This window comes from Candoia aspera, chromosome 3, assembly GCF_035149785.1.
Source record: "Candoia aspera isolate rCanAsp1 chromosome 3, rCanAsp1.hap2, whole genome shotgun sequence".
Taxonomy (NCBI): domain Eukaryota; kingdom Metazoa; phylum Chordata; class Lepidosauria; order Squamata; family Boidae; genus Candoia; species Candoia aspera.
The window spans coordinates 68698549-68723887 of record NC_086155.1 but is presented as its reverse complement, the minus strand read 5'-3'; the positions used below and the strand labels follow the sequence as shown (position 1 = coordinate 68723887).

Genomic DNA, 25339 nt, shown 5'->3' with positions numbered 1-25339 from the left:
TAAAGAACAACAAAGCCTGTTAGCATTAGCAATTTTTTATTTTCCTTTTTTGTTGCATAGGAAATGCAGTACTTGCTTCCAGTAATCGTATTGTAATGTGAGAGAGTGGTAGCACTAATGGTTGAATACAAGAGTTAAACTAATCCACACCAGCTCAAAAAAACCTGCAGATTTAGTTGAAAAAAAATGGATGCCCACAGTGATTCTCAACCAATTTCAAATTTTCACAGAACACAGTAAACCTAAAATGGTAACTATGAGGATCAATACAAGGATACTAGAGGCACAAGGGACCCGATTCATAAAAAAGTGGAAACAAAGGGATATTAACACAAGGATTAAGTGAATTTGCAGCAAATCTTCACATGAGAATTCATTGTTACATAAGACTGAAAAATCAAATCAAATATTTGATTGTTAGACCTGAGAGAGTGGACTGGTGAATGTCTAACTGTACAAAGAAGCCAACAGCAGGTATTGTATCATAGTTTTATTTGCAGAATATTCCCACTATCATATTTTGCAAGCCTGCAAAAAAACTGCTAAACCTTTTTCCTGCCTTCTTACAGGTTGCAGCAACCATACATGTGAAGGTCTGCCTTCTTAGACACGTTGCTCTGTTCCATATTTGGTCTCTCCAAGATCAGATTAAGATAGAATCCTCCTCAAGTTGAATTGTCATTCCCATCCTATCACCAGCTCTCCTGTATATGCTACTCCTCTTCCTTAGATCTGGACTGTCCTAGTTTCTTCCTTTCTTTTGGAAAGGAAAAAAAGGATTGATCTGAGCTATGGCTGAAACAAGATTGAGGACACAAACAATTTAGCACATGGGTAACCAACTTTTGGGGCTCAGAGGATACTTTTGGTTCTTGAGAATATGCCCTGAACACTCTTGCAGAATGTTCCATTAAATGGTCTTGTGCGTTCACTAAAGAGCTGCAACACTGGCAAAGCCAGTTATGAAACTCCCTTTAACCAACAAAAGGCAAACAACTGAAATTGGACCTATCATCCTTCCTAGACCTGGGTAGATCTGTCCATTATTTCCTCAAATGTTATGGGTTCTATTTGGGCCAGGAAGACATCCTTGTAAATTAATGTCATGCTAGGAGTGAGGGCTTGGCTTTGCAGCATGCTTGCTTCCTGTTAATATTGATTCGTTCCACCCGCTAGGATTAAGAATATTTTAAAAAATAAATAAAATCAGGAAGTTTAGGGCAGGTGCAAAGAGATGTTGCCTAGCATGGATCAAATGAAACACCTCTGACATTTCCTTAGGCAACATTATGGAAAAAAAGAGCAAACTACCTGCAAAATCTAGCCTCTATTCCTATAGCTAAGAGAACGCTATTTCGCTCTGCAGAACAGTTCTCCCATCTGCATAGAGTGCATAAAAATGCTCTCATTAAATCATTATAATCTCATCTTTTCCCTTGTTCATGTCCTGTTTAATATTTTCAAGGTGTGGGACCAATACTTGCTCTGTCTCTGCAGTGCTCTGAAATACTTGAAATAAAAGCAGTATGCTAAATGTACATCTTGGAAAGAAAAAGAAAGCTATACAATTTGGATTTTAAAAAAACCTGAATACCAAAATCCTATGTTAATTCCTAGTGACCATTCATGAATCGGGCCCAAAGTTTATATAGAATTTTGACAAAGAAGAAAAAAGAAAAAAATCAGCAGTGCATGGAAACTAAATAGCCATATGAGGTTTGGTTTTAAAGGTTCTTAAACATTTCTTTTAAATGAGGAGGTCTGGTGTGAAATAGGGTCAAGCATGGGTACCTGGTTTAAACACTGTCCATCAGGAAAACACTTTCAATGTCAGTTCCAAGTTTGAGAATTGTCGCTTCCACTGAAATATTATGTCTGATTTTACTTCTGAGATAAGCTTTTAGATTTCTTACGGCTGCTTTAAGCAAAGAAAAGATACCACCAGGCATGGATTTCTGATTTCAAACCCTATACCTGCCCTCAGTTGAAGAATGCCCCCCACAAATAATACTGAATTGAACTTTAAGTTAAATGTGTATCTCCAAAATACTGAAAACACCCAAAATCAAGAAAAAACAGAATTGTGTTCTCAGTGAAATATCTTTAAACCTATCTGACAAGAACCAAGTCAGAAAAAAAAGACTAACATAACTTTGAGTAATATTCATACAGCTCACTAAGCATTATGGAATAGCATGCATTAATATTGTTCGGTTATTTTACATCACCTATATCAGAAGGTTCTGACAGACAGCGAAGGCTACTGGTGTAGAAAAATCTTACTTCAGAAGAGCAATATAATACAGATTTCACAGGCACTACATTTTTAATATATCAGGTATTATGCTGGTTTTCTTATATTTCTTTCTGTCCTAAAGCTGGCATTTATAATAATGACCAAAAAGGCAAGGATTGAAGTAAACGGAAACTAGATACCAAAGTTGATATATTTTTTTTTCAGATTTATATTAGTGCATAGTTCTCATGCAGATAAACACTGCTATGCATTTACATTGTTGGAAAGCAGAGTGAATTGAGCCCAAGTTGTCACATTTTTGTAAATCATTTTGCCAGCCTGTAATAGCACCATGTAATGGATTTGCATTAAACATTAAATTGATTTCAGAATTGGTGACACAGTATTCACTACAGTTAAGTGCTATGGAATAGCTTCAATGTTACCTGCTATATATCAAAGCAATTTTCATCCCACTGCTTTTTTATTGGAAAAAATAAAAGGAAAATGGTACTCAATAATAATTAGACTATTGCACAGCCTTGGACTTGATGGTGGCATAGCCGGGTTTTACTGTCAAACAGTAATACATGCATTGACTTCAGGACAAAATTGGCTTTGTAAGCTTGATTTAATGGAAACCTTGCCTGGTAGGCAGAGTTTACTTCTTGAGATCTCCCCCAATAGATTGCATGAAAGATGAGTTTCTTTTAGGTGCCATTGAAGCTCTCCTTACATTTTCATGCCAGTTGTGGTTTGCAATGTTTGCTCTATGGAGGTCTTCTACCAAAGTAAAACCATAAAAAGATATTTCCAGAGACACAATGCAAAGTCTAATATTGACATTCTTTTTTAAAAATCACAAGGAAAAAAAGATCAGTTTTATGCCATGTATCTGGATGGGTTTGTTGTTGTTGTTTTGCCTTTTCTCTAATGTGTGTGCACAGTAACTTTAATACTGTTACTATAAAGCTGCAAAATATATGGAACAAAGAGAAGACAGTGAAAGAAAAGTAGGTAGAGGGATTCTGCATATTCCTCTGGGCTGACTGAATTCTGCAGAGATGAAAAACGGTTCTATTCCTTTACTTGTCAACTTGAAAGAGAAGGCTGGAGAGCCTCCTATAGAACAGGTATGCTCATGGCTTCTCAACCCAAGATTTTCCAGCCACACTTGTCTATACATCTCATCTTCATGAGCAAACCTGGTCACTGACTGTGCTATCCTGGGATAACAGAAGTCATAGTCCTACACCCTTGGAAAACATCCTTGGGGAAGATTGCATTAGCCTCTGGTTTCAAAAACATATATAATACAATGAATAAATAATGCAATATTTCAGGGGTGTGCAGCATGACAATAAGCTAAGTCCTATTTTGAAAAGGGATCAAGAGAATAAAACTTCTGTTAGTTGAGTCAATTCAAGTAGAGTACTGCTGTTTCTATTTGGGATAGCGAGGAAAAAGAGTTGGTGGTGTGCATCTGGTCATTTTTAAAGAATGACTTGGGCAGAAAAGATGGTTGTGCAAAGGATAAAAAGCAATTTTGAAATGGGCGATGCATATGTTAATCTGATTCTGCAGTGTGTGACCAGGATTATTTTTCTATTGAGGACTGCACACCCCATGCAGTTGTCTCCCTTCAGATCTACATTCTCCACTCTGCTTTGAGGAATAAAACTCTGTTCTCCACACCTGAACAGATTCAAACTGCTGTTTTTACATGATAATAAGATGAAACAAATGTTAACTTAGTGTCTTTAATACTTTACAACCCCTGTTGGTAAACACCCTTGATCACATACCTAATGTTTAAAGCCTTTAAAACAATTTGTTTTATGTGATTCCAATCCGAATTCCCTAACTTTATCACCTTCAAACTTAATATGATAAAACACCTTCAAAAATACAGCATATCTGTAATGTCCATTTACAATGGTTTTTCAGTAGCCTATACTTCTCAAGCATAGGAATATGCTATACTATTGAGAGAAGGAAAAAAAAAACCTGTATTTAAATACATACAAAAAAGGAAACAGGAAAGTTTTTAACTTAAATCCAGTTCCCAAAGGAAAAAAAAAAGCAATTCTATGAATGCTGCCTTTATAACGAACAATCAGAATTTCACTAAGCTAATTTGACAGAAATTTTCCTTATTTAAACAACATTACAAAAGTCCTGCATTATAAAATAGGGTAGAATAAATCAGTGTAATCAATAAAACTATACAACATACACATTACATAGCTTCTGAGTGGGCAGCTTTGATTCTCTCTCTTTCTGGCCATGACTATCACATGCTCACTAAAAACAACTAACTGCCCAAACTATTGCTTAGTTTGCTTTGTTTCTTTTTTAAAAAAGGGTGCAATTTTGTTGTATATACAACCAATTTACTGGTAATACCTTGGCTTAGAGCAAGGTTCTGACAAAATGTTTGTCTAGGCTTTTTTCCCCTTCACTGTGAAGCACTGAAAGCTGCTAATTTTTTTATTTTTTTATTTTTTAGTGCACATATGTCTTAATAAGGTAATGCCCTGCTAAGTGCTATAGGGAAGGCAAAGGATGCTGGCTAGTGGATGTGATATCGTAATACTAACAATCACACAATACAACAGAGCAAATGACTACTCAACCACTTATTTGACATATATGAAAATCCAAAACATTTTTTCCTTAAATAGAGAATAACCAGTAAACAATTTTCAGAACTTGGAAGTTTAAAAACGTGCATATAAAAATGGGCATTTTATACTTTTTATTGAATGTGGTTTGATTGCAATCTGCTAATAAAAATGGGTGTGGGATTTGAAGAAAACGGGAGGTGTCTTTTTTTTTTTAAGGCTTGCTTGTGAAAGGAAGAATTGAAAAACAAAAACTGCTTGAAGCAGGGTTCAGCTTAGTGCTTCACAGTTTGACTGCTTCTCTAAGAAGAGCCCTTCCTGCGTGTGCATTCAAAAATCACACACAAAAAAAGTACAAAGACAAACACCTAAAACACGCTGCTTCAACTGCAGCACTGACTTTGGTCAAATTAAAAAAAAAAGTTAAAAGAAAAATTAAGAATTGCTAAGCTTTTCTTCTACATGATATAAGCAGGTATTGCATATTTTCATATATCTGGGAAAATAAAAATAAAAACGAACAAAAGGAAGACTCCAAATAAAATGTAAAATGCAGCCACATCAAAAATACTGATACTCTAGCATCTACAGATTTCAGAATAGCACTGTCACTGACCATACAGGACGAGAAAACACGACCCCCTATCTGCGGAACAACTAACACTCTATTGTATTCTAAGATGCTGAAACTGACAATGGCGACATAAAAGTCACATTTACAAAAAAGTGTCTCCAAATGCTTGACTAGGGGAAAAAAAAAACCCTTTCAATATAGGAACATGTGCAACAATTCCACAAATAATCGCTATCCAGGGCAAGGCACATTGATATGGAATTATTATTATTATTTTTTTGTTTCGTGCAAATCAAGAAAACAAAACAAAAAAAAAATACTTTTAGGGAAAAGATGAGGAGCAAAGTGTCTTCCCAAGAAATTCAGTTTACTTGATTGTATAGGACAGTAGTAGAAACCCTTCTGAAGGGCCAAACAAACATAGTTTAAAGGCAAGTGCCTGGATTAGGGATTACAATATTGTGTCTTAATGCACTCTACTTTACCCTACATTAACTATATAAAAATTAGTTACTAACACTAGAACATGCAGAGACTTTCTCTGATTAGCTAGACTTGCCAACCAGAACGTATATATATGTATAATATAGGAAACCTTCTTAAAGTTGCATGGAAAGCAAAGGGGTGCTCCGCTGTCTGATAGAAAAAAAAATCACTTGCATTTTTTGCTGTTTTTTTTTCCTTTTTTCTTTTTTTTTTTTTTACATAAGATACAGGACATTTGGGGTCCAAACTCTTTTTTTTTTCAGCAAGTGCCCTCACTTTGAACTGGCGTAAGATGTAAATCCACATTTTGCTTCTCTACTGATGCCTTTGCAGTCCAGAAAGAAAAGAAAAGAAAAGAAAAAGCCAGTTCAGGGACACAGAGGCATTTTACTTTCTGGACAGCAATCTCTTATTATATTAAGGGCCACAATCCAATGCAGGCTAAAAAATGCTTAAAGCTACTTCCCCCCTCATGGATTTAAGCATGCCTTCCTCTGCATTAAATTGTGGCCAAGGTATTTTAAGAAGTGATATACCCTATATTGCCAGAAAATGTATGATTTGTCAGAATTGTCATATTTGATTATAATGACTTTTAGCTTATATAATGAACAGATATTATGATTTAATTTTAATTATGTGCTTTGATAACAGAAAATAATTAGCATTTAATGAAGATAACATATTGTGGTAAAAGCACCATTAAATTGTGTGTGAGTGTTTTAAATTTCCTTCAGTTTTAAAGGGATACAAGTTTAACAATAAAAAACATAAAAAGCAAAAATAGCTTCCCCCCCCTTTTTTTTTCTTGCAAGGCTGTTTTTTACCCCAATAATTTAGAGTCCTGGGGTGGAAGGACTTGGAAAACAAAAATAGAATTTTCAACAATCTCTATCTTACAAAGATATTTAGCTATCCAATGAAATTGCACTTTTCTCAATTCAAAATTCGATTGTTTTGATTGATTCCTGTCAGTTTCTATCAAAACAGACCAACTTCCCCATTTCCATGTGAATTTTATGTCATTGTTGAAAATTGTCAAAAATGTTTTATGTAAGTGCAGCATTTAAAATCTTTTTCTTTTTTGTTTGACCTGTAGTAGGTTGATGTTTTATATTTCTTTGCCACTTGTGTGGAAATCAACCTGTCAATAACCATCTTGTGATTCATGTCATATATTGAATTGCTGATTGCAAAATAAAAAAAAAATCCTGATATGTTACAGAAAAATGTGCCCCATGACTGTCTTGTAAGCTCCATACTGAAGAACTCGGCTACTGTAAAAGTTATTTATGTGTAGCTCTTAGGATCTCTCAGTAAGTCTCACACCTGTATGGGAAATAAATCAGTAAAAATACTGTAAAACAGTTAGGTGCTGTATGGAAAGGGTTACAATAGCAAGTCAGTAAGTAGCCAGCAGACTCGCTCTGCTACCCAATGTCCCTAATTCTTACACTACCACTTTAAACACTTCAAAAAATATGAAGCTCAAACATTTCCAGCACCATATGAGAAATTACGTCGGTCACTAAGGTGTTCTTTCCCCCCCGCCAAAAAAAAGCCTCAAACCAAACCAAAGCCCCAGCCCCCAAACTCCCTCCTCCCCCCACGAAGTTACGGCCTTTGTTGCTCAATCATAATGTTTGCCGTCTCTGAGAAAGAGCAGCTGTTTGCTGTCAATCTCTGTCTGCTCCCCTTCCATGGACGTGAAGTAACGACGCTGTTTTGTGGCTGCTTCCATGTTACAGAGGTGGGACGGGGGTCAGGTGGTCTGTCTGCTGGATGGTGGGAAGCTGTGAGTTTTATCCCAGGTACCAGGACTGCAAAGAAGACAAAACAAGAGGAAGCAAAATTATTGTTATGTGAGGTAATTCTAACAAACTCATTTCCATTGGTGGAAACTCTGCAAAAAGAAAACTGGGAATCATTAGAGTCACTATTTCTTGTGCTGGAAGGTGAGACTGATCAAGTCAGATCAAACTGTGCCTCCCTGTGCAAATCTGTGCAAATTACTGAAAATTAGTTGGGAAGGGAACAAACCACTGAACAGACATACCAATATGAACCTACGTAACATGACAGCACAGGCGGTACTAAGTAACTGCACTGCCCCCGCGCTATCACTTAAACAACAACGCATTAGAAAAGTCTGAACAAGAGATATAGGCTGTTAAGGAGAGAGGCTAAAGTAGCAGTACAAGAACCTGTGACTCTCTGTTACACCCAGTTTTTGCAATGGCTCAGATTGTTAGAAATCTGCCAAACTGTTAATTAATATTATCTCAGAGTTGGTAATTTGAAAATTGTGGCTAGACATAATTGACTCATAATCCTTCATACAACTAAGGTACACTTCCTTGACATTTTTCATCTGAGTCTAAACACAGCTAGATGGCCTTGCAAGTGTTACCAAAGTTCAACTTTAGTTAGGATATATTTCGACCAAAAATTATTGTGTAAGTATGGCATCACATGTATTTTCCTATAATTACAGCAAACATAGATTGCTAAAATAATTCAAGACTAACATCCAATAAAAGCATGTTAGGGCACAGCCACTCTGCCTTGGCTGTTCTGTTGTAGAAAACGGAAAATCTTTTCTACTAATGGTTTCTATTTTAATAATCTGGTTTACGCATATATCTCTTGCAATGAAAGTCTATGAAAGAGAAGGTGCAGAGTTGTGTGAAGCATCTTAAAGTCAGCTGCAATTTAAAATACAGAAGATAAGTCCTAAATCAAGGTGCAATTGTTGCAGCAAAAGTGCTGATTCATCTCTGCTGAACTAAATCTATGTTTGTAAATGAAAAAGCTCAGATAAAATCAATTTTTCTATTACAGTAAATTAAAAGAATCATACCATGATATAAAATACAATTCCTAGCAGGTTCAGAATAGGCTTTAGTCTCGATAGCTTCGGAATAAGATATGCAGGTTTATTTCAGATATGTACTGATGCTGATGATATTAATTCAGGAATGAGATAGCAAAATCAATACCATGGTAAAAGTGAGTCTAATGATCTCATAATGAATCATGAGATTATGAGTTTGCAAGATAATAAGGCTATGGAACCGCTGAGAGCATGAGATTTTGTAATTCTGAGATTTCCCCATCACTCTGGAATAAGCTGATCTGGGTGGTTTACCCATTCATTGAAGTACCCCTTTCAGAACAGGAAAGAAGTCATAGGTGGTGCATGATTGCTTCCCAGTAGCTAAGTCACCAGTATTCTGTTACATTTAAAAGACTCTTGTTGGCTACAATAGTGCAAGGATAACATGCCAACAATTTGCAAACAAATGTTTTTCCCAATAGCAATAACCATGACTGCCTGTTGTTGCAATAGAAAAAGTGAAGGGCACTGTAAAAATGGTAAACAGTGTAAATATGGTTCCAAATACAAACAGGTTGTGAAAAAGAGTGGTTTGTTTTGAATTCAGGAGCTAGGAGGCATGGTGAAGAAAGAATTTCTACCAATGGGAAAATAAACCACCAATAACCTCTGCAGAGCTTCAGTGATTCAAAAAGGGGGCAGAGGGAACAGCTTTGTTCTGGTTTTAAATAAACTGGCATACAACCAGAAATAAATTGACTCGGCTTCAAAAATCAGCTGACATCAGACAAATCCAGGGCTGATATTGAACTAGTATAAAGTCTTTGTGAAGATATGTCCTTTAGAATGGCATTGATTGGAGGGGAAAAAGAATAAGAACCGAATGACATTTTCTTGGGAGGGCATTTCAGAAGTGTTAGGACATTCCCAGAAATATTCTCTTCTTTCTGACTGAGGCTAAGGAAACAGCCCACTTGTGGAGAACATCTATATGCCAGTAACATGTGTACATAATGGAAGATGGCACTGGTGGCAAGTTGTTTGCCAGTCTAATTTTGCAAGTCCACACAATAATAGAATCTCTATATGGAAATGGATTTCTGAAAAATCATTTTCCATATATCTTATTGAAAGCATTTGTAACTGATGGCACCCAACTGGGTCTATGCTAATAGACTGGCATCCAACACTGAAACGGATTCCTTTTCTCTTTGGTATCCCCTTCATATCCCCAAAGCAGATTTGTGGGCAAAGCAGATTTGGAGTTGCAAATGGAAGAGGAGAAGGGGAAGTCTTATTGTTTGAACAGAAGTCTGAATGAATAAATTTTTCAGTTGTGCTTTTCATCACATTATCCTTAATTAATGTGCTAGTATTTCTGCTCTCTTTGAAGAAATCCCAAGTAGCTTACACAGGATTTTATCACGTTCTACTCCGGTGCATTAGACTAAGCTGAACTATGGCCTAAGATATCCACTGTACATTGACCTCCCTGTTTTTTTAACTCTGTTTATTTTCACATCTACCATCCATTTTACATCTGTTGAAGTTCTGAACAATGACACATCACAAAGACAAAATACCCTGCACTTGTACCATTTCATTTTAAGAACAACAATAATTTATAGTGATGCATTACGGATAATGTAAAACACACTTCTAATGAAGGAAACAATGCTTTCCAAAGATGAAAGCTGGTTTTTCAATCATTACTGGATCCACCAAGTAACCAAGTATTTATATTTAAATTGTACAGGACAAAAAGTGGGGAAAAGATGGCTGGCTTAAAAATTACATGGTTTAAGCTTTGGGAGGATGTCATGAAGATATGCTAAACAAATACTGTTTTACCTAAAATATTTAACTGTGAAGAGAAACTTTGACAATGTAGATGCTTTAGTTTTCTTTTTCACTTTACCACCCAATTCTTTGGACATTTACAAACATATTATATTTGCATCTGCTATCATTTCTCAGCATTCTTTGTAAGTCAGATTGAAATTGGCAGAAATTAAATAGAAATGTATTTGTTTTGGAACTTTTTACACAAAAATTTCCTTGGGTGATTAAGGAATCTGGACTCATTATTCTGACACAGATGTTACCCACCCGATTAGTCTGAATATATTTTGAGAAAATTAATTCACTCAGTAAAGCACAGCAAATAAATGTCTAGTTTCATAGATGTGCTCCATGCAAATTATGGTTTATGCTGTTGCCAGCAGGAAAGTGTTATACGTCAATACTTTGGTATTAAATATACTTTAATTTAAATTACCTTTATTTTCAAATAAGTGTTCTTATTAAACAGATCCAAGGTTTGTTGTAATACTTAAGTGTTTTCATGTTATGTGCCTCCACCACCCCCTGCAAGAACTCTGTAAGGCAGCAAAATGGGCATTTTTATCAGTGCCCCATTTTAGAATCAATACCCAAAAAGTTAAGACAACTTTCTAATTGTTAGGTAAACTATTGTCCAAACTTTCTTATCAAGAAGCTAAACCCTGCCATCCAGCTTGATTATGGATCTAATATAATGTTTACTTTAGAAGCTTTAAATAATTTATAGGGCTATTTAAATTTGGTCTGAGTACTTGCTCAAAAGTGGTACAGTGATTTGATTCTGAATCTGGACATCAATATGCCTGGGATCACTTAGGAACATGCGGTAAAAGACTTAAACCTAATTTACACTATTGCAGAAGGCAGCCTGTACGCAGCCCCTCCTTTTAGTAATACTCAGTCCGCATTTTGGACAGCAGGAGGTGCCCTTTTCCATGCCACATTTTCTCCTGTGCTACTCACTGCGTAACTTTTTAAAAAGAATTCTGCAGTGCTTCTGCCCTCCTCAAAAAAGAGGGGAAAACTTTCTTTGCCCATCTTACTATTCAGTGTGTGCCTTGCAGACAAGGTTACCCCAGAGCAGCTCTGTAATCCTTCACTGAAATAGGCTTTATTGATTGCTCTGGTCTATTGTTCCCTTTTCAAGTCCCCCAAGTTCAAGTTCATCCTGGTGTTACATCATGTCTGGTTGCTAGGAGCAACCAGACAGACCCAGACGTGACTATCATTAGCAAGAAACACACTGCTCTCCTCCCACCAACCTTCCAGTGGCTCTGACGTAGCAGGCCCACTGCAAACACATTGAAGTATTTATTCAGCCTAATTTATGACCTACCCAGCAAGGAAGACCCCCACTCCAAAACCCAATGCTGTTGTATATTTAATTAATCTGCCTCTCTCTGGCACTTGGGAAAGTTAGACAAAGGGCTAATTATTGTGTTGCACTCCCCACACTTTTCTTTTACTGGGGTGTGGGGGGAAGAGTTGAATATTTGCATGGGAAAGAAAACTTATAAGGCTCATGCCAGTCAAACTGTCTCCCCATAAACACCTTTCTCCCTCTCTTCTACCCTACTGACAGTTCATGAAATACTTAGCTGCTTAAGGGAATTGGGGGGGGGGGGGGAGAAAACCCTGATGTGAATGTAACTCCTTCAGAGTTGGTATTCAGTAACACAAATCAACTCATGACATGTTTAAATTTAAATGCTAACCACACACTCCGAGAGTTACTTTAAAGGTTAGTTTTTAATCAATAGAAGTTGCTGACTCTGGAGTTTTGAGCAGCGCACTGCAGCTCTTGTGCCTTTGTCTAAGCCTTAAGGCTTTCAAACTTTTTTTTTAAAAAGATGATTTTAGCAGTGATTTCAGACAGAGTGCTATTGTGTTCTTGGCAGGCAACGTGTCAATAAAGGGATAGAGTTGCCCTGCACTGGAGGTGCCAATACGACACCTGCAGGCACCAATCACACCTGAGACAATGGGAGAACTACATGAACTCTTTGCAGAACAAACCAGATTGCAGGACTGCTGGGTCACCATTTTATTACGTACCAATACATACTTCTATAGATGTCACAGTATCATATATGCTCACATGCTTTTATTAGATTCAGCCTATATATCTTTAATTTTAACAACCTCTCTCAAGCGAACAACAATAAAAATGAATTAATAATTAATTTAAGTAGTAATTCTATTGTATTCCATTATCCTTTTTTCCGCTTTCTTTTTGGACCAAAAGTTTACATGGTGTTTCAAAGGCAAATGATCCTTTCAATGAACTTTCAACATTAGAGAAGCAAAGTCACTGTGGGTGCTTGTGATGTACATCCACAAAGAGATGAATATTTATATTCAATGAAACTTCCTACTGTTTTGGTGTACTATACATCTGCAATCAAAGTTTTTTTTTTAAATTCCACTATTATTACTTTTAATCTGGTTTTATAAGCTATCTCAGGAACTGACCAGATCTATACCTGCTCTCAGAAATCCTTTGTATCAGATACTCCCAGGCTGCTGCCTAACCTGGCATGCAGACATTTTGTCTGCCTGCACCCAGAGCTATTGAAATTCTGTACAGTCCTTAAAATGGATTTCACTGCCCTTTCCCAAATGTTCAAGGTGAAACATCAAAAAGAATTCTGCAGCCCGGTACAAGATCTTAGCTTTCCTTTCTCCAGTCAAATGAAGAAGTAATCTCATCATGTTCAAAAGTGCTGACTAAGGATTTAATAAAGTGCCTGCAGATGTGTGTCATCTCTAAGGTATTCAACTCATGTAATGCAAAACAGTTCTACACTGAATGCGCTTATAAAATTCCATTTAACCATTGCTGAGCTCTGTTTTACTGTTCTCTAAGGAGTATTAGCATACTCCCCCCTCCCTAATTTACAGCACAATGAAAGTTGAGACCCTATACTGCCAGTATCCTAAAATTGTCACAGTTATAAGGTTTTATGAACCATAAACAATATCTTTTGGACTGAATCCTAAGCAGAAAGCCTGAAATGGCAATGCTGTTACTTGGAGAATGTCAGCCTATATCTAATGCTGATTGGAAACTTCTAAAACAAAAAGAAAAGAAGCAATTCAAATAAAGTTTAAGAATCACCATAACTTAAACATAATGGAAATACTTATTCTTTAGCAAGTTTTGGTTGTGTTATCAGTACAGAAAATAGGTCAAAAGATAATTAAAATCATAGTTAAAATCATCATCTTTTTCTGTTTGGCTAAAAATCCAACCAAGCTTTGTTAAAAGGGTTTTTATCCATACATCTTAAATAAGGAGTTGTTAGAAAAAACAAACAAGCTATAGGATAGGAGGATCTTTTTTTGGTTATTTTTCCAAACACAAACATTTAAAATGTTTAAGGGCAAAAATAAATAACGTGGAAGCTGTTAATATGGAATCCAGAACTGGGTGTGACAAGTTGGCTTTCTTCTCAAAGCAAAATGGGTTACTTAAGGACATTAATAAATATAAGCTATGTCACACGAGGTAGATTTTATTTTTTTAGTAGTTATACAGAGACCTTCTGCAGTTCAGTTACATTTATATTGCAGCCTCTCTTCAAGATATTTTGGTGGCCTACAGGTTTTTAATCCTCTCTCATGTTTCCCCCCATCAAACAACGCCAAAAAGCAGATTAGACTGAAAAGTAGATGCCAGTTGAAGTTCACAGTCACAAAGATTCATGCATGAATCCTAGTTTCTCCAGGCACTTTGTCCATTACACTGTAACATCAGAGTACTTATGCAGACAGCGTGATGTGTTGGAATGTGATACATTTATGTCCTGAATTTGAAAGAATTTCAATTAATAAAACTAATCACCGCACAGTTCTGTGACGTTGGCTCTGGAGTTATTTAGACAATTGGAATGCCCTGGTATCAGCATGAATGACAATTCTTTGGAGCCAAACAGCCTTCAGAATTCAATAATCTGGACCACTAAGTGTAGGCACATCTTTATTTTAAAGACGACTAGAACTGACTTCAGTACCTAATGCCCTGATCGCCACCCAACTGCACTACAGCAAAGTGTCCTGAATGGCACTGCCTTTGGGGACAAGTTGGAAGCTGCAGCTGTTACCAAAGAGAGCAGCAACATTATTGGTAGGACAACTCCATACATGTAGAATTATGTCATATTAAATTTATTGCATTGATTCCAGGCATCTTTCAAGCCCAATTCAAAATGCTGGTAGTTACCTTTAACCACCTTATACCTAAAAGATGTATCAGACAATGTCTTGTCAGAAATGTATTTGCCTGCCTGGTCCAGTCACCTAGAAAGGGCTTGTTAAAAGTCTCCTCCCTGTTTGTGAGGGAGTCAAGGTATGGATGAGATGGCAGGGCTTCTTTGTAAGAGACCCCACTTTATGGAATACCCTCCCCCCAGAACTACATGCACCCCCCACCTTGCTATAATTCTGTACGTTAAATCTGTTCTATTTCAAGTGAGCCTTCAGGGATTGATTCTGATTTAATACTGATTTTGATCTAAGCATTTATTACTATGCTTTTTCTTGATGCCACATCCTGCTGGAACTCTTTGGGGTGGGTTATTAGTAGGGTAAAATAAACAAAGAAACAAAATAATTGTATATTTGTTTGTAGTATAAAAGATTCAAAAATACTTTGAAGACAATACTGCTGAGGTATACTATTTTTATACCTATCTCTCATTAATATTATCCCTAAATTGCTGTGGGAAGCTAACATTGACAGATGCTAGTTAGCTAAAGGCCATTGGGTTAATTCATATCTGAGGTGACATTTAAATTTGTGACTTCTTGGAACACACATTTAAACTTGAATGGATATAGTTGTTCCAGAAGTGAACCAAAAGGAGTTCAGATGCAACACGGCAGAAAAGCTTGCTAAGAATGGAGACCAGCTAGGTTGTCACATATTTGTGGCCTGGCTGTTTTCAGTTTTGGTCCCCTGGGTTTCTTCCATACATTTTCCTGTGATTTTATAAATTTTTAATTTATTTATCAACCTGAATACTACCTCAGTCACAGAGTGCTTTGAGACAGCTTCATAATCAGGTTAAAACATTAAGTAATTAACTATTAAAAACAAACAAAAAAAGAATCACCAAGAGTATGTGGTGCATATCAGGAAGGATGAAAACACAAAGATATTCCCCACCAAACTACCACAAGGGAGCAGACCACTCCACCCTACTGTAGGGATGGGGCATTAATGGTTTAAGATGATTTTATTGTAGTTTTTTGTTTTGAGTATCAATCTAGGAAGAAAAGATAAACAGGGTTTCTAAGGATAATATATTAGTGAAAACGATATGAAAATATAAATATGAAAATATTAATATGAAAATATTAATGACATGATTTGTAAACAGACTGTTTACAAGCTAGCACACTGTAAAAATCCAAAAGCCTAAGACCTGTATTTAGAAAGAAATACACCACAGTGTATTGTACAATTTCTGTTGTACAACTTTTGCTTTTCTTTTTAAAAAGCCTGACCTCCTTTGTCTCCAAATAATCTCTAAATCCTGGAACTTTGTGTGTGGTTTTTTTGCTTAATATTTTTATAACAAACTAGGAAAGGAATGTTCGATAGTTTAAAAGTCTGGAATCAACCAGTGGGTACAGACTGAAAACAAAAATTTAAAAATATTTGATATATATAGGCATATTATATTATTTTCAGAATTACAAGACTCATATTACTGCCTTTTAAAATGTCAAGTAGTAGATTTCTATTATCATAAACCAGGAAATCTTGCTCTACTGAATACAAATGCAATTTTTCCACTTACCAGGGAGTTTCCAAATGGTACATTAAATGCCAAATTCTATGTGGCATTACTTTGGACAAAGTTTATTTATTAGAAGTAAATCAGCTTTATCAAGTAATTTACTTATAATAAATAAATAATTTATTAGCATGTATAAATATTGCAATCTTCTATTTTTAAAAGTTAACATTTCAGAGTTTCAATTTTCCCTTTTAATTTTTTCCCCTTAAATTCTTATTTGAAAACTTTGACTCCATGGATGAACCGCCCAGAGTCCCCCATCGGGAGAGATAGGTGGTAATATAAATTTAATAAATAAAATAATAATAAAAGTCTTTGACAGAAAGATGTAATATAACTCCAATAAATGAGTAAGTGTTTAAATAGGGTCTCTCTGTCCAGAACAGTGCAACGCTAGGAACAGCTAAGGTACTGCGCAGAACCCTCAAACTCCCCAGCCTCTGGTAGACGACCCAAGGTTGAGGAAGACACACACCACCCATAGGGATAAGAAGGGAATTTTTTATATATATATATAAAAATTCAACCTTTGAACCATCCACTTGTGCATGCTGAATGGCTTTGAGTATTGAATCACAGGATCAGGTTCTGCTTTATTGCAATTTTTACTGAGATATTTCTAATGAACTATTGACTCCTATTCTTAACACATTTTCAGGTTGGACAGAATTCTATGCATAGTTTTTTTTGGCAGATAAAGATCCCAAGATAATTCTTGCTGTGGCAAAGTTGTATTTGTAGCTTGCAGAATTTGTGTGCTGTTGACAGCAAAGCAGACTAACCCTGAGTACATTTTTATTATGTTTGTTTATTATGCTATATTGTATTTTACATTTTATATTTTATTTTCTTCTACATAATCTGGGTCTGTGATGCATAATGAAGATAAATAAGATGCTGGATGCTAACAAAGATTAAAACAGTAGAACAATTAAAACAACATTCCAATGGCAATACTGGGTTTTACTCCCAGTATTGCCAATGGTACATCATGTTGACAGTGTAGCTAACAATTTCTGTCCTAATAAAATATGTTGAGCGTATGGGAAAAAAAACTATCAAAAATAAATTATGAAGAGTTCCAAAAGGATTTCACCAAACTGGGTAAAATAGGCTTTAAATACACTGATTTGAGCTGACAAGGACTAAGAAGATTTTGAAGTTGTGATGAACAGGTCATGAAAATGTTACCTGTTAAGAAAAAGATGCAAAAAAGGCAACTTGCACTAAGAAGGGGGTTGAAAATAAGTCTGGCAATATATTGATGCAATTATATACATCTATGTTACAAGTACACATGTAACACTGTTTATACTTTTAATTATTGTATTTAAAAATACACTATAGACTTGAAAAAGACATAAAACTGGGCAATCATAATGAAGAAAAGCTGGAGCACGTTCTGTATGAGGAAGAACTATAGTGATGTTTTGAGTTATGATGGACGAGGCCAAGAGGGGAAAGACAGATGTATATAAAATTATGGCACCAGAAATGTAAAATTTATATCTTCTTAGAATATTAGGAATCAGGATCACTAATTGATTCAGAACAACATAATATTTATTTTATCTATTTAAATAAAATTTGCAGTAGTCAGATATGGTGATGGTCACCAATTTAGATGTTTTTCAGGAGGACAATAATGATGGGGAATAAAGCTATCAATGGCTATTACTTCTGATGGCTACATGTTATTTTCAGAATCAAAGGCAGCACTGCCTTAAGTGCAAGTTGCTACAGTGCAACTGTGGAAAAAAAAAAAACAGCTTTATCTTCCTCACATTCTACTTGAGAGTTTTGTGGGTATATCTGGTTGGCCAGCAGCAGTCAATAATTTTGTCCCTCCTCTTTTTCTGGAAGGAAAACAAAATATGCCAATGCTGATTATTTGAGATGGAAGCATACCAGCTTCTTAGGTGCCCATCAATGGGACATTTTGTTTTCAATCCAGAGAAAGAGAAAAAGGGACATCAGTAATAATGGGACAGGTAAGCAAGTAGAAAGGGATGAGACTGACATATTAACATTTATTCAATATTATACTAAAACAAACAAACAACTTTAGCTTATAGCACTTTTAATAATTTAGTATTGAATTATAGTCTCCTTCTCCTTCTCCTTCTCCTCCTCCTCCCATGAATTAAGAAACCTCTTTCAGTTATAGCTAGTTTAGTTTGAACTGCAAAATTTTTTAAAAAACAAGGTTTTTCTTTTGTTTTTCTCTTTCTTAGGCTCAACGAAAGCCCTTCCAAACCCTTTCACAAAACTTCTTATATAGCAATTATTTCTATGGGTCCCAGGCTTTTGAACACTAAGCAGAGCTACCAACTAATCCAGGAAGTTTCTGATGTACAAAGTATAATTCAAAAGAATTCCTTATTCCTGAAACCGGAAGGCTTAGGTTAAAGGTTGGTTTAACAGTAATATAGCCACAAGTAGTGTGAAAGTAATATAATATAGAATTATCAGTAAGAAACCTTGAAATGTAATCCAAGCAAGCAAGCAAGATTGCCAGTTTGAATATGATGCATAAATTATGGATAGAAATACATGATCTAAATTAGATCTATGGAAAAAAAGTTTCACCTTCTGTCTCCAATTGACAGTATGTTTTTTAAAGGAGGAGATTAATGTTCTTATTTTTGTAATGTCTTTGAAGGAAAAATCATATGCTTCTGAAGAAGGTAATTAAAAGCTTTATTTATTATCACATTTATTTTAAATTAACACCCTAAACTTTCAGTGTCACACACATTCAAAGCCAGACACAAATTTAGACTTTCCTAATGGAGAGGAAGGAAGTATACAAAGAAAAGGAAAAGTAGTCAAGCAAACAAGAGAAAGAAACAATCCCTTTCTCATTTTGTTATAAGAGGGTAGCATAGTACATAGATCAGAGGGTTTAAAAAAATACAAACCCCCACTGTACACAAAGCACAGGAAAATGTGAGGAAAAAAGAGAAAAACTAAAAGCAGCTTAGGATGTGTTAACTCTGCCATTCTGTCGGCTTAAAGAGTATTTTATGCTTGATCAACAGCTCCCTTTTATTATGCTTTTCTTTCATTCATTCAAGACATCAAAGCAGCGAATCACCAGTGTACCTGATCTACTTGAAGAACTAGTAAGGGTGTTCTAAAGAAACGGGGATATTGGGAGCCAGACACCCCTGCAGACAAGCTAGTTCAAAGGGAGTATCTCAACAATGATTACATTTGGTAAATCTTTTTTTTCCCAGGAAAGGCAGCTTATTTCCTGCTTTTTCATGAAAAAATAGATTGTACCCATTAAAGTAAGCCTGCAAAATGAAAGTTACTTGAGAACTGAAGTACAGCGAGAGGATTAAGTGGGAAGCAAGATTCAGTCTTTCAGAGACTTCCAAAGTATTGCATCCTTTTTTAATACTAGACATAAAATTCCCCTACAAGTATATACATTCTTCACCAACACTATACGTTGCTAGTCTAAAACACATATATAAATGGATTAATTCTGCATTGGTTTCCCCATTGGAAAGCTTACATGGCTTTGGTGCAAGTACATAGTAAACTAGCCAGAATTTCCTTTACATTGGTAGGGGGAAGGTGTGCTAGTACTGAGCGGTTTTGTTGATCCATTATCCTGTTCACTGAAAAGCTGCATATGCAGTCTTTCTCTGAATGAGACAGAGAGACACACAGAAATAGAAGACACTATTAAATATGTAACTTGATGTACAGAGGGAAAAGAATGATAGAAGACTGGCACTCTTCAAGATGAGGGTACATGCTATAAGCCTGAATTTATGAACCTTGGACTTGAACAGGATCCTAAATAAAAATGCTCATTTTTAATATTAAATGTTTAATAGTAACCAAAATTTGATTCAAACTGAAGTATGGCATACTAGTGATATATAGCACATAGCACTTCATTCTAAGGGTCCAGTCACAGTTTAAGTTGTGGTTTGTTTTGTCATCTATATATTTACACAAGAGTGAAGGCAAAAAAAATCCCTACCCATGTGCTTCAATTATATGCTAGGGAATTCTGGCCAAATGCAGCTCTGCTGACACCTGTCTGTTGCCTGTTTTCAAGTGCCTGGAAATGGGCTTCCCTTTTACATTTTATATATTTCTTTTCTGGAGGTTGGAGCTATAGAGTGATCTCTTTCTCCCTCTACTTGGTTAACATAATTTTTACAACAGGACTGTACTTTGCGTAAAATAGTTTTCTGCTGAACCCAGCAATACTTTGTATGTCCAGTTCCATTGGAACGCATTTGTAAGGTGAGATATAAACTATATACAGTTCTCCCTGGGTGCCTACAGCTATTCTCCATTTGCATGTGATCTCCCGGAACTCCTCTTGCACTAGCGTGCTCTGTTTCCAGGGCTCACAAAAGGAATGTTCTGCAGTTACAGCCTACAGTCCTTTCTCAGCCATCTGAGACTCAGAGGCACAGGTCTGAAGCTGGAGCATTAATAGCTTCCTCATAACTAAAGGAGGAGACTTCAGGCTAGATTATGTTTGTTCTCTCTCTCTCTCCCCCTCCCCCCATATGACATTATACTTAATGCATTGCTATTTTAATGAAACATAATCTATTCTAACTGCCAGCATATATTTTTATCCCTTTTGTTCATTTCACTTTCCACTTTTTGCTAACTCCTTAATAGGCCTATTCTCAAGACTGTACTTGCAGTTTTATTCCAGGTGAATCAAAAGCCAGGCGCCGGAAACATATAAATGGCAACAGATATCTTACTATGTAGTATACTAGGAATAAAGATAGAATAATGTATTCTGTTGTTCTTTTCTAAACAATTGCTAAATACACTGCATCATTCAAATATACTAATAGGGTTTTTTGGTTGTTGTTGTTGTTAGTTCCCCCTCTCTAAGTAGACACCCTCCACCTTGTCTCCAACCCACTTTTTGGACTTGGGCAGAGTTGAATATATTAGAAACAGAAAGCAATTCTCAAAATACACATTGCTGCAGACAGCTAGCATTTTGTTAGAATCAGCAGTTTTGAAAGTGGCAGAATAAGGGTTATCATCTTCAAAGAAGGAAGGAAGGAAGGAAGGAAGGGGATGGTGTTATTCCCATGACAATATTGATGTGAAGCAATGTACATTTAATTGGGAAGTGAGAGTAAATATACCTCCTCTTCAAGTTAAGGTAAATAAATACTGCCATATACTTGGGCCTCCTCCTCTCTCCCTGTTTCTCCCTCTGTCCATCTTAGACTGAAAGATTTCATATGGTGGCCCTGCTTAATATTTTCTAATGAATACTTTTTTTTTTTACTACTCTGAGTATGATAGGATTACAAGAAGGCAGAAAGTAACCAGATACAACTATAACTTCAAGTTCCTTTGCACATTTCATTTTTAGGGTACAACTCAGTATATTTTAGATGTAAGCCTCAAGGCCATTTTTGCAGCCCTGAGCTGCATTGACAAGAACAATGCTAAACTGCAGCCATTCAGTGCAAAAGGGTTGCCTGCTCCTGCTACGAAGTGTGAACGTGCTTGTGGATACCCAAAGGTTAGGACTATCCAAATCCTTCAAAATTGTTCCACAAGGTGTTCCAAACCATATGAAAACCTCTTCTAGAATCATTAAAGCAACTGCATCTTTTTTTTTCTAGGCTTGTAGCTTTAGAAACTTCTCCAGGATGTCTCTGGATACACATGTACAACCATACAACCACAGTTCGACTAGAATGGAAAAGCCACTGTTTACCCCAGCTCCTGTTTCAATATACAGCCTGTAACAAACTTCTGCATACCGTATAAAATGGCTTCACTATTCTCTTTTCCTATTAGCATTGTTACTTCATGGACAAGTGATTTCAAGTGAATCTCTTTTAATGAATAAATAAATTTTGCAAAGAAGATACAGCATTCAAACCTCACAATAGTTTTAAATAATAAAAGGAAAAGGAAAAAGTACATTGCACTGAAACAACCTGAGTATAAATATTGTGTGACAGCATTAAGGAGAACATAATAGGTCTGTTTGATAATTTTTTTTTCTCTATAAATAGGTAACATGAGAAAAAACCAATGGAAAAATGATGCCACAGTCCCAAATAGTGAAACATTCTTCATGGAATATATTTCCAAAATCTTTTTTTTTAAAATTGACAATCCTGAATGGTTCCATGAAGAAATTCACACACAAATAAGGAATTCAAATCACAATATTTATATTTATGCATGTTCTATATTGTCCACTTGCTTTATCTCATTTTTATCTTTTTACTTGAACATCCTGGTTGATGGAAAGGTGGAATATAAAAAAATAATTAACAAAGAGAGTTCAGCAGATAGTGTTACACTGCTTAATACATGAATGACACAGTTTTTAACACTTCCTCTTGCATTTGTAATCCTGCCAAGTCTTGTCTGCCCCCAATGGCTATGTACTCCCAGAAAGTCTTTGAGATATGTCAATGCAGCAAAAGTTATTTTGAAAGCCAAGTATCAGCTGGAAGAAAATAACACCATGAAAGTGTTAATGCAGTTACCATCCATATATAAGTATGGCAATCTGGATCCCATTCTTGTCATGGCTGATACTTCCATAATGAATTAAAACAAACAAAACTAATATAAAATCAAGTCTCATAACTATATGAAAAATACTGTATGTGACCCAGGACTATCTTGAATATACAAAGAACCTGGGAGAAAGGTTCCATTTATTCTTCTTATATAATTCAAAATTATGTACAGTGGTGGTTAAAAGTTTGTGAATCCATTTGAATTTTCAATATTTCTGCATAAATATGATCTATCATTTCCCTCAGTAAATAAATAAACATGTATAATGATTTTGACTCATTTATTTAATTGAGTTATCTTCATCTAGTTTTAGGACTTTTGTGGAAAACAGATCATGTTTTTAGGTCATATTTATGCAGAAATACTGAAAATTCAAAACGGTTCACAAACTTTTAACCACCATTGTGCTTTGTAAAGGCTTTTTGATAAGTGACATTTATGGCCTTCAGAGTTTTGTCGTTTTTAAATAAAAGCTTTTGATGCTTTTTAAAATAATGAACACCATGAGAACATTTCCATTTTCAGTTTGGGATTAAGTTAAATACATTTTACTTTGAACAAAAGCCTTTACATAGTGTTTATTTATTTATTATTATCTAAAAATGGGGTGAGCAATTCCCTTTAAGATAAAATTAACTCCTACTTTATTTACAATAGAATTCCGTTTAAGCATAAAATTAACTTTCATTGCTTCTAACTGGATGAAGGCGATGTGATTAGTCTAAACATGTATAATTTCTGAGTCCAACATTCCCAACTCATTTAATTTTGCCTAGACAACAGCAATATGAAAAGTTTTCAGAGGTGAAGGTATCTATGTCTTATATTACAATGCAGTGAGTTTCTGGCCTAAATAGAAATGGCTACAGGAGATTACCACAACTGTCCTTTTTTTCCCAAAAGGATATTATGGACTGAACTTCCTGGGTCAAGATGAAAAGATTTTTATTCTACAGTAGAATTAAAATTATTTTAACTGATAATTGACTAAGCAAATACAATACAAGTTGTTAGCCACGATCAACTGTTCTAAAACACAATACATTTCTTTATATTCTACTATAGCTTCAACATTTATTGAAAATCAGATTCTAATTATGTGCTATTTTCTAATATTATGTAGCACATTAATTAAGAGTCTAATAATTATAGTACTAATATCTATTCTTGTCAATATGTGGACCTTCGAATATTAAGTACAGCATTTACTGTACTTCACAATTTTGAAATAAAATGCATTATTTTATAGGTTTATAACTGAAGTTTGAAATATGAGATTTTGTGGTCACTCCAGCTCATTACATATACCAGCTGGTTAGAAATGACCTGAATACGGTCAGTGGGGTTTATCACAGTCCCACTAATTGGCTGCCAACTACACACATTTCAGTTTTATTTTAATAATTGAAACTTGAGCACAAGAAAGTGTTTTCAACTTAGAGGGCACAGACCACTAATCAAATAAATTAATCAACTTTAGTCCCAATAAAATATCGCAATGTAAGTACTTAACTGTATAAATGGAATTTAGGTACAAACAATTTCTTTTAGATTGTGCTGTCTTTATCTCTGCAAACAGAACTTGAAATCAAGTGGCATACTATGCTTCCAAAATTACTTTTGGCCCTAAACAGTTGCCTGAGTAATGTGGAAAGTGTGTAGAGGAATCCAGCAGACTCATTCACTGAAAAGAATGCCTTGGAATCCTTCAAAAATAATAAATATAGTTGCCTCAATAGTTTTTTTTTATAAGATTAGGTTTTAGGCTATAACTACACTTGTGGTTACTGCTTGCCAGGAAAATGGGTATTTTGATCTTTGTCCTCATGATGAAACATGAAAGTTACACAGTTTGCTTTGCAGGTTTATTTTGAAGTAGACTATATGAGCTGATTTTTTTTTTAAGAATTCATTGTAAGAATGAACTTTACATATGGAAAGTTCAGCATGAACTAACAGCAGAATCCAAATTGTACAGCATTTTTCATTTCATAATATGTAGTTCTAGGGCATCAAGTCTGATCAGGTCCATTTTCTTTACATCCAAGGCTGATCTCACAGATGGTCTGTGTCAGACAAGGAAATGTAACTTAATGATACCATTTAACAACCATCAAAGAAGGGCAGGACCTCCAAATTATGCCAACCCACCCTAACTATGGTGCAATCAGGGCTTTCCAATACTGTAATAGGTTTGTCATATAGCCTCTTAACTGTTGCAATTAATAATGCAGGAGGAGCTGATAAACAAAAGTAAAGTGCTCTCTGCTATGTAGACACAACAAAAGGTGTGGAATAAGAGAAAAGAAGAAGATAAAGAAAAGGCAACATATATATATATATATATATATATATATATATATATATATAAAAATAAATAAT

The 25339-nt window shown here is 35.4% G+C and overlaps 2 protein-coding genes across 4 annotated transcripts in view; one reads left to right on the top strand and one right to left on the bottom strand.

Annotated features, from left to right (window-relative positions):
* The window catches only part of TM2D1 (TM2 domain containing 1), a 310656-nt gene that overhangs the window by 85480 nt on the left and 199837 nt on the right, over positions 1 to 25339 (top strand). The window lies entirely within an intron of this gene.
* NFIA (nuclear factor I A) overlaps positions 20 to 25339 on the bottom strand; it is a 327174-nt gene continuing 301854 nt past the window's right edge. For 2 of the 3 annotated variants that reach the window (XM_063298033.1, XM_063298032.1), the window contains exon 11: positions 7570 to 7740. In XM_063298033.1, the coding sequence (XP_063154103.1) occupies positions 7723 to 7740 (18 nt within the window). In that variant the 3' untranslated portion in view covers positions 7570 to 7722. Of the gene's footprint in view, positions 7741 to 25339 lie in introns of all 3 variants that reach the window. The other variant, XM_063298036.1, reaches the window with a different exon arrangement.